The sequence below is a fragment of the Ipomoea nil genome, unplaced genomic scaffold (assembly GCF_001879475.1).
Source record: "Ipomoea nil cultivar Tokyo-kokei standard unplaced genomic scaffold, Asagao_1.1 scaffold1421, whole genome shotgun sequence".
In the NCBI taxonomy this organism is placed as follows: domain Eukaryota; kingdom Viridiplantae; phylum Streptophyta; class Magnoliopsida; order Solanales; family Convolvulaceae; genus Ipomoea; species Ipomoea nil.
Window position 1 is genome coordinate 1,081,774 of NW_017617849.1, and position 15,007 is coordinate 1,096,780.

Sequence of the window (15,007 nt, forward strand, 5' to 3'; positions counted from 1 at the left end):
ACCGACCCAGATTTGCCGAAAATTTCGCCCGTCACTTCTTTTGCCGAAAATTTCGCCGGTCACTTTTTTTTTTTGCCGGAAAATTCGTCGGAAGGTGGCCTGAAGCCTAATGACCTGTGATAGCAGGTCATTAATTTGTTTTTGGACTTCATTGCACCTAAATGAATTGTTGATGGGTGTAATTGCGCCTTTAAAAAATTTAAGGGCCTAATTGACTTTTAAGCTAAAGTTCGAGGGCATATTTAACCTTTTCCCTATAAGTTTTTAACATAATACACAAACTCTTAGGACGCACAATGAGGACATAATTTGCAGCCCACCCTAGTTTGGGCTAACATTTTAATGGCCTAATGGGTCGCATTTGCGCTTCAAAGATTACGAAGTAATCATAAGCATCACTATCAGCGGCCCGAAGTTGAGACGGCCCTTTCTACATCTGCAGCTCTGTGTTTAAACCACCGATGAGGGTGACAGGGTGGCCCTGGACTGAAACTGCGGTGGCGACATGGAAGCGGCGACGTTTACTTCAGCTTCACAGTTTCTAGCCGTTGGAAATTCTGCTTCATCGTCTTCGTGCTACGGTTCTTATTCTCCAAGGCTGCTGCGCTGTAAGCTAAATACTAACGCACTCAAATTCAAAGCTCACGCAAGCTCTTCAATTCGTGCTTCTGCTTCTAGTGACGGTGATTCGGGTATCTAAGCTCAAACACTTATACAGATTGGCATTAAGATGTCTATGTATCTATGTGAAAACTGGAAAATTATTCTCTTCCTATCAGAAATGGTTATTGAGCTCCTTTATAAATACAATATTAACTAAAATTTTCATTTCAATTATTGCAGTGGTAACTCTGCTTGACTACGGTGCCGGAAATGTTCGAAGTGTCAGGAATGCAATTCGATTTCTTGGCTTTGGTATCAAAGATGTAGGTTTTCTTTTCAACTTTATTCAACTCTTTTATTTATTTATTTATAAAAAAAATGCCTTGTGTATTTTAGAAAACTGAGGAAAGACATGGCAATGCTTTTATGATTTGCAATTGAAAGAAAGATTGGAGATTGATTTTGAAAAGTATAGGACTGTAGGAAGATTCCTGTGCTTTATTCTCTTGTATTTTTTGAGCTTAGTTTCTGCGTCCTTTTCAGGTACAAACACCAGAGGACATCTTGAAAGCAAAACGCCTCATTTTCCCTGGAGTAGGTGCCTTTGCTGCTGCTATGGATGTGCTAAACAAGAATGGGTAAGACTCTTGTGGGAGATATTCCCCATGGCCAATGGTCAGTAGATAGACATCCTGGGATGTTTGTACATATAGTGATTTGTTTATTAGGGATTTCTTTTTGTAGTTTTATTGGTCAATGCTCTCAAGTTTCTTCTATGTATGTGAACTATGCTCTGTAGAATGGCTGAAGCACTCTCTACTTACATTGAACAAGATCGCCCATTTCTGGGCATTTGTCTTGGCTTGCAACTACTATTTGAATCAAGTGATGAGAATGGTCCAGGTAATGGGCTTTTTTTTTTTTTTTTTTTAAATGAGGTTTGTCATTTTTATCTGATCTCATCAATCGATTCCTTCTAAGGTGTAGCAGAATATTAATTGGCTAACAATTCATCATTTTTTTCAGTAAAAGGTCTTGGTTTAATCCCTGGAGTAGTTGGACGTTTTGATTCATCTAAAGGCATAAGGGTACCTCATATTGGATGGAATGCACTTGAAATAACAAAAGATTCAGGGATCTTGGATGAAATTGGAAACCGACATGTCTACTTTGTTCATTCTTATCGGGCAATGCCAGTAAATTTTTAGCCTTCTTTTATTGATATTTGATAGGCTGATATTGTCTTCTGTTTTGCATGTCAGTAACTATTTTGACATCTGACCACTTCTTTCAGTCAGATGATAATCAAGACTGGGTATCATCTACATGCAATTATGGTGACAATTTCATAGCATCTATCAGAAAGGGAAATGTACATGCTGTTCAGTTTCACCCTGAGAAGAGTGGTGGTATGGTTTGACATCCATGTTCCTTTTAATGTCCAGGAAAAAAGTAAAGATTAGCGTGAAAAAACCCCTAAAATTTAACCTTTATGTGGAAACATAGTAGGCAAAATTTTATATTTCACACGAACCAGTGTCTACCTAAATAAAGAGGAATGTTTGTGGGTAAATTGTGCAGATGCAGTTAGAAGTCAGTATGTGCTCTCTGCCTCTCTCTCTCTCTCTCTCTCTCTCTCTCTCTCTCTCTCCCTCTGTTACCTTAAAACATGGTTTGTTTTGGTCTGGAAAGGCGAGGGTGGGAAGCAATTTTTAGTGTTTGCTTTGCCGGGAGCTTATTTCCTCTTATTTATTCCAAGAAACCATAAGCCTGAGACAAATATGGTTTTTTTACAGAGTGCTTTTCATAGTGGATAAGAGGCAATTTGCCTCTTTTCTGAGATGCTCCAAATTGAGGCTTTTCTAAGAAGAGCTTTTTGATGTAGACTTAGGTCTTTAAGTGAGAAAAGAAAATCTAAGATGTTTACCAAATATAAAAATAGCTCCTTAAAAAAGTTCTTTATAATATAAGCTCTTTCTAACAAGGATCTTTTATCTCTTATCTACTTCTGCCTAACAAGCACTTAGAGGGTTACTGGTCCACTTATTGGCTTTTTGTTGAAGTGGCTTTGTGAAGGAAATGTCAATATATGTCTAACTATCCCTGACATCAATTTATATGCTTCTACTAGCGCTTGTTTAAGCTCTAGCAGTATGAATGTCTCAAATCCTACAAGAACAACAAATTTTATACTTTTTTTGTGTGTCTTTTCAGATGTTGGCCTTTCTATCTTGGAAAGGTTCTTGAACCAAGAGTCCAAAAGAACAAAGGTACCCATCACACTCATGACTTTATTCTGTGTTTTTTGAATGTTTATCTAACAAATGGAAATCTTCCTGTGAAGACAGAAGCCAGTCCAAAGAAAGGCCTCAAAACTTGCAAAGAGGGTGGGTTGTGGCAGTCAGATTTGTCAGACTTGATAATGATTCTAATTACTATAAATTTTCTACCAGAAATCAAGACTTATGATGTTTTCTGCAACTTGTCAGGTTATTGCATGTCTTGATGTCAGGGCTAATGATAAAGGTGATCTTGTTGTAACAAAAGGTGACCAATATGATGTAAGAGAGCACACAGAAGAAAATGAGGTAAGGCAAACACATAAGTACAACTAAAGAGCCTGATCTTGTCATGCAGTCACCAGTTTCTTTTTCATTTTCTCTGCCATTTTTTGGGGGGTGGTTGTGGGATAAAAAATTCTGAAGATATACTTGTTCACATCTTTTCCACATGGATAAAACGTAGTTGTTGGATTGTCTGGTTCATAAAGGATTTAGTGCTCATGACCTGTTCTAGTCATTTGATGCTGAGTCCTGTTTTGGTAATATTGCTAAATTTTGTTGCCTATACTGAAGGTCAGAAACCTTGGTAAGCCAGTAGATCTTGCTGGACAGTATTACAAGGATGGAGCCGACGAGGTAGGCATCATTGTTGCTATGTGACTATGTCTTATACTATTGTGATATATCTTTGCTGTATATGTGACATTCTAGGTTAGCTTCTTGAATATTACTGGTTTCAGAGACTTCCCTCTTGGCGATCTACCAATGTTGCAGGTTTGTTGTTTCATAATTTACTTGCTGTTCAGTTTTTGTAATCGTTTTATGGCTTTGTTTATCTTTAGTTGGAAGTCAATCAAGTGGGTTTTTGTGATAAATGACTCTTGCTATTATTGTTAAAATTTCGATCCCAAGTATAATCCATCCTCATTCTTATTCAATGGGTTATGGTGTTCCAACTACTTCCACAAAATTTGGTATGAAAGTTGTAATTGGTTTTTTCAAATATGGGAATCAAAATGGGATATTGGTATTAAGTTTGGTATACAAATGGAATGGGAATCATTGAGAGCCTGCTTAGTAATGGAAAAACATCTGTACACAGAAAGCCACACCAATGGCAGGTGAACAGTACTGGCACTGTTCATCAACCTGTTTTCTAACTATGTTAAAATGTTGGAAATGTGGAAAATTTGTTTCCATTTTTTAGTTTGGAGAACTTTGTTAAATTGGGGGAAACTGGTAAGTGGGAGGTATGTTTAAAGGAAGACAGAGGGAGTTTGAAGTGGGAACAAAGGGAAACAGTCGCAGGGTATTTAATGCTGAAATGACATGTGGAATCCATTCTCATTCTTGTGGAAACCCCTAAACAAACAACATTAATTAGTTTCATTACCATTTCTGTACCTCAACCACCAACCAAATACTCCCAGGTCCTTTGCACATCAAAATTCTATATGGCAGATGGGGAAGGGGGTGTAACAGTGGTCTGTAACAGACTAACAGCTACCAGCCTACCAACAATGTAATTTTCTGCTACACTCTCACTCTGACTTGACATGCTCTTCCCCTTCTTAGTGCTCAGTGCTACTATTAACTAACCTTCTATAGTAATTCTAGGGTTGTTTTTATCAGAATTTAATAAGCTATTTATGGAATTTTTCATATAGGTATTGAGGTACACATCAGAGAATGTGTTTGTGCCTTTAACTGTTGGAGGCGGTATTAGAGACTTCACTGATGGAAATGGCAGGTAAATTTGGTCATTGTTTTAGGAACTTTTCCTCAATATCAATTGATGCCTCCAACTTATTAGGGTGTGTTTGGGAGAGTAGTGGACCACTCCAACTGCTCTTTGGATGAACTGCGAGTCCTTGATTGAAGTAATCCACTGCATCTATTACAAAAATTTCAACTGGAGAAGTAACTGCTCCAATCTCATTGCTACCACTCTAACTCATCTTCCAAATGCACTCTTAGTTTGATAGCTTAAATGACTCTACTTATGGAACTTCTATAATATGCACAATTTCCTATTCAATAGAATGGATGTTTTATTCAGGTACTACTCTAGTTTGGAAGTTGCTTCTGAGTATTTCAGATCTGGTGCTGACAAGGTCTCCATAGGAAGTGATGCAGTATATGCTGCTGAAGAATATTTGAAATCTGGAGTATGTACAGTTCTTCTAGATGATATTCACATCATAGACCTGTTTATTCCGCTTTCTTGATCACTTCTGTACTGACCCTTAAATTTTTTTATAATTTTTTTTTCTCCTGTTACGCAAGGTAAAAACTGGAAAAAGCAGTCTGGAGCAGATCTCTAGAGTTTATGGGAATCAGGTACAAGTCATTGAAAATTTGGATTTTGACTAAGAGAAGTCAAGATACTTATATATACTAGCCATTTGTATATGACTATATGTACTTTTCTGCAGTCTATTAGTTGAACTTGCACTTTGTGATACCTGACATGTATTTTGGGTCCAATTTTTATGCTACAACCAGCTACTGTTTTCTTCTGACCGGAGGAGGGTGGTTCTGTGGAAAGTGGAATCAATGGAATGTTTTTTTGGAGATAGTGGGAAAAGAATAAAGTAAAATTGAATTAATATTTAACAAATAATCTGGCTAAGTATACTAACTGTGGCCAAAAGAAGAAAAGATAGCTATTCAGAAGTATTATCATCTTAATGTGTTGTGTAAGTAGCTTAATTTAGATCTGTGTAAGTGCCACTCTCTGGTTTGCTACCTAGAGTGGATGGCTTATGTTAAAGAACTGTGGCTTTTGTTTTGCAGGCAGTGGTTGTAAGTATTGATCCAAGGAGGGTGTATTTGAAGGACCCAAAAGATGTAGAGTTCAAGGCTGTCAAAGTGCGAAACCTAGGTAAGGCAGTGAATAGTTTGGATTCCTGCTTTATGGTTTTGACTTTTTCTAATGCATAAAGAAGATTGAACAAGGAGAATCTTGGAAAGACTCCTCTACAGAGAAACATGCTCTCATCTAGGTTTGAAGAAGCCATCTCTGTCTGAGATAGGTTTTATGTGACTTTTGTTTTTTGGTGCTACTGGTTTCAGGTCCAAATGGTGAAGAATATGCTTGGTACCAGTGCACAGTGAGTTGCCATTCAAAACTCATGTTGTTTATATATATGATTATTACATTTGTGTATTTATCATTAGCTTTTTAGCTATGTTTATAGATATTTTGCTTTAGTAGGATCATATATGCTTAATATGTTACTCTTTAAGCCCCAAAATGAACTTTTATTGACCTATTTTAAGGTGAATGGTGGACGAGAAGGTAGACCAATTGGAGCATTTGAGCTTGCAAAAGCTGTTGAAGAATTGGGAGCTGGTGAAATACTGCTAAACTGCATCGACTGCGATGGTATTAATGATTTCATGTATTTCTTTGAAATAAGAATGGTTTTCAATGTCTATCACTATATCATCTACAAAGGCCATTTGGAGTTGGTTCTTGTTATAAAACTAAGATTGGGCTAGGGTCACTCAATTGGGCTATAATGCACATATGCCAAACCACAATAAAAGATTGAATCCAACCAATTAGCTAGTCTAACCCATGGCCTTATAAACCTATATGTTCTCTCTTATTTTATCAATGTGGGACTCTTTCTCAAATGGCATTGGAATTTTTCATCTAAGTGTGTATGACGCATTATCCATTATCCTGGTATATCTTTTGTCATGATACTAAAATGTTTCATTTATCTTGTAATGTATGTATTTCCAGGTCAGGGAAAAGGATTTGATATAGACCTTATCAAGTTGATATCAGATGCTGTAAGCATCCCGGTAATTGCAAGCAGTGGTGCTGGAGCTGTTGAGCATTTCACGGAGGTTTTCAACGAAACAAATGCCTCTGCTGCCCTTGCTGCTGGCATTTTCCACCGAAAGGAGGTAAATTTGCATCGAGCCATTCTATACTCTATTATCATGTTATATCCATTTCATAAGTTACTAAGGAGCTAAACAACACATGCTTAATATGTACACAACAAAACACTCCATATGGCATATGCGCACGCACATTTTTAATTCCCTCAATTAATCTCATCCATAGATCTGTCATATATATATATATATATATATATATATATATATATATATATATATATATATATATATATATATATATATATATAGAGGATATTTATGTCATTTGAATACTTATTCCATTTTTATTCCTCCAACTGATCAAACACTGTAATACAATTCTTGAAGTATATTCCTTAGTAAACCAAACACTGGAATAGAATTTATATTCTATTCTTTATCTATTCTATGGAATAACATTCCTATTCCTTATGGATTACCTTAGGCACTCATAAGTCATAGCTATCCGTTTCGTAAATTATCATGGGCAACTTCTATTACTCATACAAGTTTCATAGACAATGATTGACTAACGATATATGCAATATGTTATGGTTCTTTATGAATTAGCTCATTAGCATTAGCTTGTCAATGCAGGTACCTATTCAATCTGTGAAAGAGCACCTGCTGAAGGAAGGTATAGAAGTTAGAACGTAATGATTTTAGTGAAGTTGATAGGTATGTATGTCTGCTACTAGCACTCATAAATTTGTGAGTTTTGCACGGGGTTTAGCTTCTGTAGCTATACAGGATTTTTGAACATGGTTCTTTATGATAATCGACCATGCTTCATCAAACTTAATAATGCATATCTTCCATTTTTCATTTCATGTGTACTAGAATCGTAAAATTCTACATTTTTAATTAAGTCTATCTTTAGACATTTTTCATCTTGCCCCCTTCCATTGATTATTTTATTTGTCATGTCCTCATTTTTGTATATGTATACCAAATAGACTCTTTTTCCATACTTTTTCCTTATATTTTCTTTTAGTTTTAACTTTTTTCTTCCTATTTAATATAACTTCATATGAGAGTTTCTAAGATGCCAGTTAGCGTCATTGTCATTTATGATATGTTTAGTTGTCTGGGTCGGAGGGGGCTTTTAGCAATTAGCAGTGTTGTTGCTGATGGCGTCTCAATTTTCAAGAGCTTTTCTCAAGCCGTGAAATTGGACATCTCAGTCTTGGGAAGGCTAAATGAGTTTATAATTTTAGTTGTTCCTTAACTTTTGGCTGATTTTTTTTTTTTTTTTTTTTTGAAAAATTGCACCCTTAGTCTTTCAGTCTTTCAGCTATACTGTTTGGTTCGTGAAAAAGAGGAATATAATTTAAATTTGGGAAATTTGCATTTTTCGTCCCTAATGGTTCAAATTGCATTGTTGGAGAGAATAAAATTAAAAGAAAAGAAAAGAAAAAAAAGGTGCATCACGAGTTCACATTTTCTAAACACCTCGTTTTTTTTTTTCCTAAAAATTGCTCCAAAAGCCCTCTTTAGGAGTAAAATTCTTTCCCCTCCCTTCTCTCCACCTTTAAAAAACTCAAAAAATCCCTTAATAAAGTTGTTCTAATCTATTATTAAGTAATCAAGTGTAGATTTTGATAAAAGATAAACTCATAAACGATTTATATATAGAAACAAGTCTGCCCCGCTCATTATTAACATTCAGGCTTATAAATACATTTTCAAACAGTTGCCACAGAAAATATGTGCGGAATTGTAGCAGAGAATAAGTAATAACAAAGAAATAAACGAAGTGACTGTCAAACAGTCCAACCTTGCACTCAAAGTTGCATCGTCAGAAGAGTGTTGATGCCATTTGATTGAATATTGCCTAGAACTGAAAAAGACTTGCATTGGAACAGTCGTGAAACACTTTGAGGATGATGCACCCTAGAGCCTACCGTAGATGCAAATGGATTAAGATGATGTATGTGGATATCCACTTTAATATCCTCCACTCCAGCTTGCATGCTCGTTTCCACGTATAGATTAAGAGCAATCATACCAATGGTTTTTTAACGACTTTTGTCAGATTAAGAAATCAAATATGGTTTTTTGTTGATGTGGGCATTGGTTTTTAGGCTGAATTTTACTCCAGCAATGTTAAGTTTTTTGTGGGTCCCAAATAGATCAGCGCCCAGCACATGCCCGCTGGCACGTCTCCTGGTTTTTTATTTTTATTTTATTTTTATTATTTTTTTTTAATCCGTCAGATGTGGACCATTTTTCTTATTTCCTTCTTCTCTTTGTTTCCTCTCTCTCTCTTTGTTGGCACATAAAAAACTGTGAAAATTTTGAAGCTAATGTGGTTGCTCTAAGATCATTTGGCAATCAACTGAATCAAGCCTCCCACCAAACACTAATTGATATTCCATCCCCCACCCTTCAACCACAAACATTGCAATTTTCTTCATCTTTGTTTAACACAAGTTTAGATGACTTTTGTTATTTGGGTGCAAAGACTCAAAGGAAGGAAATGTAGTTTAATATTTGCATCGTTATTGTCTTCTTTCTCACCCACACATTTAATTTTCTGAAAGTAATAGGCTGACAAAAGCTTTATTTTCAAGACTTAGTTATACAAATGTTTGTCTTATTTAATATTTTGGTATTTAAAAATTAGTGGGATGATGTAATACAATACAATATGCTTTGGTGAAATTAATAAAATTATTATCATTTTCTCCCTTTCAAACTCTGTTTCTCTCCCCTTTTCTTATTCTCTTGCAACTTTTACCTCCCTTCATCTTAGCCCTAGGACATTACCAATTGCATTCTTGGAGCAAGAATAAAAATATGTTCATCATTGCATGAAAGAAAGAAAGAAAGAAAAAAAACAAATGAAACCATGATATCTTAATATAATCAATTCTTATACCAGGAATGGCAAGTTCGCAGAAATCACAAATTAATGAAAATACGGCTCAAATTGGATTGCCAGGAAAACAATGGCAATTAAAATTTTAAATAACGGCTCCCACTCTGAGTAAGCTATGTTCTAGCAGTATTGAAAATTTTCAGAGCGAGCAACAATGTTATCCTACAAAACTTTCGCATAGTTATAGGTTTATTCCTGTTTTGTGCATGTTTAAGTGTATTAACTCAGGTATAACACGAGTGTAAGAGATCAAATATCAGAAGTATGCAATCATACATCCAGGAGCAGGCGTCGTGGATCTTCAACCACATCCTTAATCCTTCTCAAAAAGTACACTGCCTCTCTTCCATCGATCAGCCTGTGATCGTATGTCAGGGCAATGTACATCATTGGCCTGGGAACAATGTTGCCTCCGACAACCATTGGGCGGTTCACTATTGAGTGCATACCCAGGATGGCAGACTACAATAAGGAATAATAAGGGTGTTAATGGTGTAATAGTATGGGATAGAGGTTGGAAGTACAAATGTGATACTGAATAGTGAGGATGAAGGTACCTGAGGGGGATTGATAATCGGGGTACTCAGAAGACTTCCATAGACACCACCATTGGATATTGTGAATGATCCACCAGCCATCTCATCGATTGAGATAGTTCCATTATTTGCCTTTTTAGCAAGTGTGTTCATGGTCTTCTCTATCTCAGCGAAATTCATCTTGTCAGCCTCACGGATAACTGGGACAACAAGGCCCTGAACAAGGAGAAAAGGATAATGGGAATTTGATAGCATTCATAGTTGCTGAACTTGTCTTTCACCAATGAATATGAATATTTGTAAAATTAACACAAAAGTCCCATGAAGTTGAGACTATGCATAAGTCAATAGAAGCAACGAATGTTCACTTGCCTTTGGTGTACCAACAGCTATACTGATGTCTATGTAGTCTCTGTATATAATGTCATCACCATCTATAACTGCATTAACTACTGGCTGATTCTGGAGTGCACTAACTGCAGCCTGAAATTTGTGCAAAAATGCATTTAGTCAACTGAAAAAAATATTCACATTTTTAAGAATCAAATTCTTATCCACACACACCTTGATAAACCCAGACATAAGTCCTAGTTTCACTCCATGTTTTTCAACAAAGGCATCCTTGTATTCAGAACGGAGTTTCATCAAATTTGTCCTGCAATCATCAATTGTGTAGAAAGGAGTAAGTGGTAACAATCATGAACCACAACATTATTAACAATTTACACTGAGCAAATTGTAATGTGCAATTTTGCATTCTTGATTTCTACAATACTTCAACAAGAATCCAGCCAGTAACAGATCAAGCTTTGAGAGGAATTCTAACCAAAATCCTAAATCCTAATCATGTTTGTTGCTGTTTCTTGAAAACTTTAAGTCACCTTAACATCACTGACAAAAGTTCATCCACCTTTCCAATCATCATAAAAATATGTCTAAACTTACATATCAACTTCATTGAATGTTGTCAACAATGCAAATGTATTTTGCGAGTCCTTCAAGCGTGTGGCAACTCTTTTTCTAAGCCTGGTCATAGGAACCTGCCATACATAAAAATATATTTGAGATCAAGGCTCAAATGAAAATTTTACATAAAAATTAGGCAGCAAGGAATAGGGGAAAACAATGAATTTGTAAGTCGTACTCGTCTTTCTCTTTCTTTGGGGGGAAGCTGGGGTTCTGTAGCAGAGGTTTTAGGGGGCGGTGGTGATGCTTCCTTTGGCTTTTCTTTGACAGGAGGAGCTTCAACTTTAGTCTTTGGCTTCTCTTTCTGTTCAACAGGATCAGATGGTTGTGGAGCAGCCTTCTCAGATGGAGCAACATGATTCACACCTTCACCAGATTTTGAAATGACAGCAACCTTGGTGCCAGGTTCAACAGTATCTCCTTCCTTGGCTACAAACTAAAGAGATTTAAAAGCACATTATAATCCACAAATTACAGATTTAGAAACAACGATCAAGAATGGAAATAATAATATGAACTCAAATAAATATCCTTGCTAGGCAATTGTACCTCTTGAATTATACCAGCTTCAGGACTGGTAACATCAATGGTTACCTGAAAGACATGAAAGTCCAAATATAAAATATTAATCTTAAATTTGAAAACTCTTGAATTAAAATAAATAAAGTATCAGGCCACATACCTTATCTGTTTCAACCTGGGCAATTGCCTCATCAACTTCTACTCTATCACCAGGTTCTACTCATAGACAATGAGAGGTGTAAATAGGAAAAAAAAAAAAAAACACAAGCCTCTAAGAACAATAATTTGAGTGAAGAACTCAATCTTACATTCTTACTAAAAAGGAAACTTACTCTTCAGGAATGTAGCAAGCGTGCCATCACTTATGGATTCACCCATATAAGGAACAACAGCATCGACCAGATCACCTTAAGCACAAGAATGGATGAAAATGAAGTCAGCAGCCAGTGACAACATAACTACAACATATATACACAATTACAAATATATTGCAGAGCCTATACTTCCTTCAATTACTCTACACCAACCTAAGGGGTCAACCATAATTAAAGTCATTGAAAAATAATGATTATTTATTCCTATTCTCAACTAAATTTCTGTTGAGAATAAATATAAAATAATAAATGTTGTATCCATGCAAACAACTTAAACTTGTAGTTGAGGTGAAACACATACCTCAATAGTTTTAAACAAATCCTTCAGTTATGAATTATGTAATGGAACCTTAACCATTGTTACAATAGATTATAAACATCTCATGTGTACTTATCTCATTAACACTTTCAAATGCAGCAAGAGAGGAGAGCACGGAGGAAAGGGGTGGGAAGATGTACCAACCACTCTCTGATGTTTTAAGACAAACCGATTTAACAAAATTACTTGATAAAGATATGCACACAGTTCACCAATGGTGACTGCCACATTATTCTGTGGATCTGATTTCTCCACCCTACTAAAATCGGAGCCACCCCAACAGGAAGGAAATGAAATAGAAGATGGAGAAAGAAAAATATCAAATCCAATGAAAGGAATGATATGGCACGAGGGATAAAGTTCCAACCAAATTCTTATTTTAACATCAGCCTATGCCATACCCTTTGATTGCCCAGTTTATCAACCACTTTTACAATACTATAGAGATTGGCTCAATCCCATCTAGAAATCTAGTCAAGCATTCCACCTGGATATGAGCTTACTAAATAAATGAAAGACAAGATACTATCAATATAAGCATTTCATATGGGTGTGTAAACCATGTTAAGATTCCAAACAATATCAATATAAGCATTTCACATATGTAGGCAAACCATGTTAAGATTGCACACAAGAATAATCACTATTGCACAAAAGCACATCATACCACCACTGGAACAATATGGCCTGCTCCAATTTTGTAGTGTACCACTTTGATGAACATTGGTCATAACCCCCCTGCAGATAAAGCAATGAATCAGACACACAGATAGGAAGCAGCAATCACCACTTTACATTTGCTACTCACCAAGAAAACAAAGTATAGATGTAAAAGAGCCATGCAAGTTTCAGGAGGAAATAAATTGGGTACGTTTTATTTAACTTTTATTTGGTGACAAGTATTCTTTAATGATATATATTTTGAAGTGTAGTCTTCATACGAAATTGGGGAATGAATTTGAGTATGCTCAAAATCCCAAGTAATAGCTGGCATACCGTAAGAGAGAATGAATTTGGATCACTAACCTTTGAGGTCGCATATCCATCAAGTGACCTGCATCTATTACAAATTGACATATAGTTAGGGTGTGTATTTTGCTAAGTTTGGAGCCACAACATAAGATGTCAAGAGATTACCTAAAACAAGTTGACAGAAATTTTGAGCCTGATAACATCCTCTGGGATGAATAAAGATCTGTTCACATTTCCAAACATTAGATTCTTCCAAATTGAAACCAAAAACAAAAAGCACCAAGAGGTCCAAAAACAACCAAGCAAATGCAGCAAGCAATATCCTGCTATAACTAGAAACTCACCTCAACATTTTCAGGTGACAAACGTATACTATTCCTTATAATAGGATATCTTTAATCATTTGGGAGAAGGATATCTTTAATCAAAAGAAAAACAAAAAGGAACAACAGAGAAATAATATACTAAAAAAATTGTAACATGTCATCCAGAGCTTACTAGCATTGTCATCACTGTTCTATCCTAAAACTTGTCAAACTCATTAGAATTTAGCAATATGGTAATACCAAGAATTTTCAAGCCAATGTTAAATTTATGTTAGAACTACCAAAAAAAATAGAATCCCACCAGGCCAAAACCTGATTATGCAAAAAGGAGTATATCCACCTCCCATTCTCCCAATGAGACCTCAAAAAACCACAACGCACCGACAATCTTGGAATGGATATGCAAACAAAAACAAACAAAGCGAAATAGTCATCACCTCTTCTCTTGCAGCACAGCAAACTCTAGGTGTCACCGCTCCAGGTTGAATCCTACGCAACGATTTCCCTAAAGTCTGTTCCAAAAAGTAACACATATAACCACATAAGATACATAACATATCACCGTACATTATACGCATAAAACAAATTGAATTAAGTCGTTATACCGGAGCAGATGCGGTGCCAGAAGCGACTTTTCGCCGTAAAACGCCCAACATCTCTTAGCACTGTTAAATCCATCGAAAAATTCAAAAAATTCAAAAAAAATAAAAAAAAAAAAAAAGAAAAGAAACTGGAGATTGTGAGAACAAACATTCACAGAGGAATACATAGCATTAAAGCAGATCGAAGAAAGAAGTTCTGACCTGATTTAGTCACGAGAAAAGGTGGCAGAATGGTAGATTGACCTACGAGATTAGAGAGGGAAAGTCGCTGCAAAGAACCGCGTTAGTACTATTCCTGCTTAAAGCTTTCTTTGATTCGATTTTATTTTTTTTTCTTCCATGAACGATAGATGAGCTGGAGTTGCAACTGAAATGGAAACGTGCTTTTATAGCACGGCGTCGTTCGGCCCCATTTTTGTCTTTTTAGAATTAATAATTAATAAATCTAGAATACTACAGTAATATATGCTCACTTTCACTTTTTTATTTTGGGAAAATAGAGAAATGTCATTAATGCAATATCCAAACTCAGAGCGTTATAGATAAAATTGAGAGTGATGACACCTTTTGGGAGAAGAAGAGAGTGATGACACCGATCCTTTTTTTTTTTTTTTTTTTTTTTTAATTTTTACTAAAGCACAAAAAGTCAATGCCCGCACACCAAGATTTGAACCTGAAGTCACACTTATACCACTCGATCACAAGGTTTTTAACCGATGACATCATT

At 35.8% G+C, this 15,007-nt stretch overlaps 2 protein-coding genes and 1 long non-coding RNA gene across 7 annotated transcripts; 1 reads left to right on the top strand and 2 right to left on the bottom strand.

Moving 5' to 3' along the window:
- Positions 1 to 441: 441 nt before the first annotated feature.
- Positions 442 to 7,687, top strand: LOC109187869 (imidazole glycerol phosphate synthase hisHF, chloroplastic-like). Of its 2 annotated transcripts, XM_019338238.1 has the most exons (20): positions 442 to 692; positions 844 to 926; positions 1,147 to 1,241; positions 1,403 to 1,506; positions 1,630 to 1,799; positions 1,898 to 2,012; positions 2,818 to 2,873; positions 2,952 to 2,990; positions 3,093 to 3,191; positions 3,459 to 3,521; positions 3,597 to 3,659; positions 4,553 to 4,635; positions 4,945 to 5,053; positions 5,172 to 5,225; positions 5,682 to 5,769; positions 5,961 to 5,998; positions 6,168 to 6,273; positions 6,640 to 6,806; positions 7,380 to 7,455; positions 7,486 to 7,687. In XM_019338238.1, exons 1-19 carry the CDS (start codon positions 506 to 508, stop codon positions 7,437 to 7,439), a joined length of 1,779 nt encoding a protein of 592 aa, XP_019193783.1. In that variant the 5' UTR covers positions 442 to 505; the 3' UTR covers positions 7,440 to 7,455; positions 7,486 to 7,687. The 2 variants fall into 2 exon arrangements, with proteins under 2 accessions (XP_019193783.1, XP_019193782.1); XM_019338237.1 differs by having other exon boundaries at positions 443 to 692; positions 7,380 to 7,687.
- A 1,951-nt stretch (positions 7,688 to 9,638) lies between these two features.
- On the bottom strand, positions 9,639 to 14,642 carry LOC109188411 (dihydrolipoyllysine-residue succinyltransferase component of 2-oxoglutarate dehydrogenase complex 2, mitochondrial-like). 4 transcript variants are annotated; one of them, XM_019339078.1, is made up of 15 exons: positions 14,482 to 14,642; positions 14,284 to 14,343; positions 14,116 to 14,190; positions 13,518 to 13,575; positions 13,407 to 13,434; positions 13,048 to 13,118; positions 12,020 to 12,094; positions 11,848 to 11,903; positions 11,715 to 11,759; positions 11,344 to 11,601; positions 11,145 to 11,239; positions 10,764 to 10,854; positions 10,572 to 10,682; positions 10,221 to 10,415; positions 9,639 to 10,125 (listed from the first exon to the last, which is right to left on the bottom strand). In XM_019339078.1, exons 2-15 carry the CDS (start codon positions 14,332 to 14,334, stop codon positions 9,934 to 9,936), a joined length of 1,401 nt encoding a protein of 466 aa, XP_019194623.1. In that variant the 5' UTR covers positions 14,335 to 14,343; positions 14,482 to 14,642; the 3' UTR covers positions 9,639 to 9,933. The 4 variants fall into 4 exon arrangements, with proteins under 4 accessions (XP_019194623.1, XP_019194621.1, XP_019194622.1 ...); XM_019339076.1 differs by having other exon boundaries at positions 13,377 to 13,434; XM_019339077.1 differs by having other exon boundaries at positions 13,407 to 13,440.
- LOC109188412 lies at positions 12,101 to 13,039 on the bottom strand. The gene is made up of 3 exons (XR_002055414.1): positions 12,959 to 13,039; positions 12,521 to 12,526; positions 12,101 to 12,362 (listed from the first exon to the last, which is right to left on the bottom strand). It is a non-coding gene; the product is annotated as an uncharacterized LOC109188412 (long non-coding RNA).
- Positions 14,643 to 15,007: the final 365 nt, after the last annotated feature.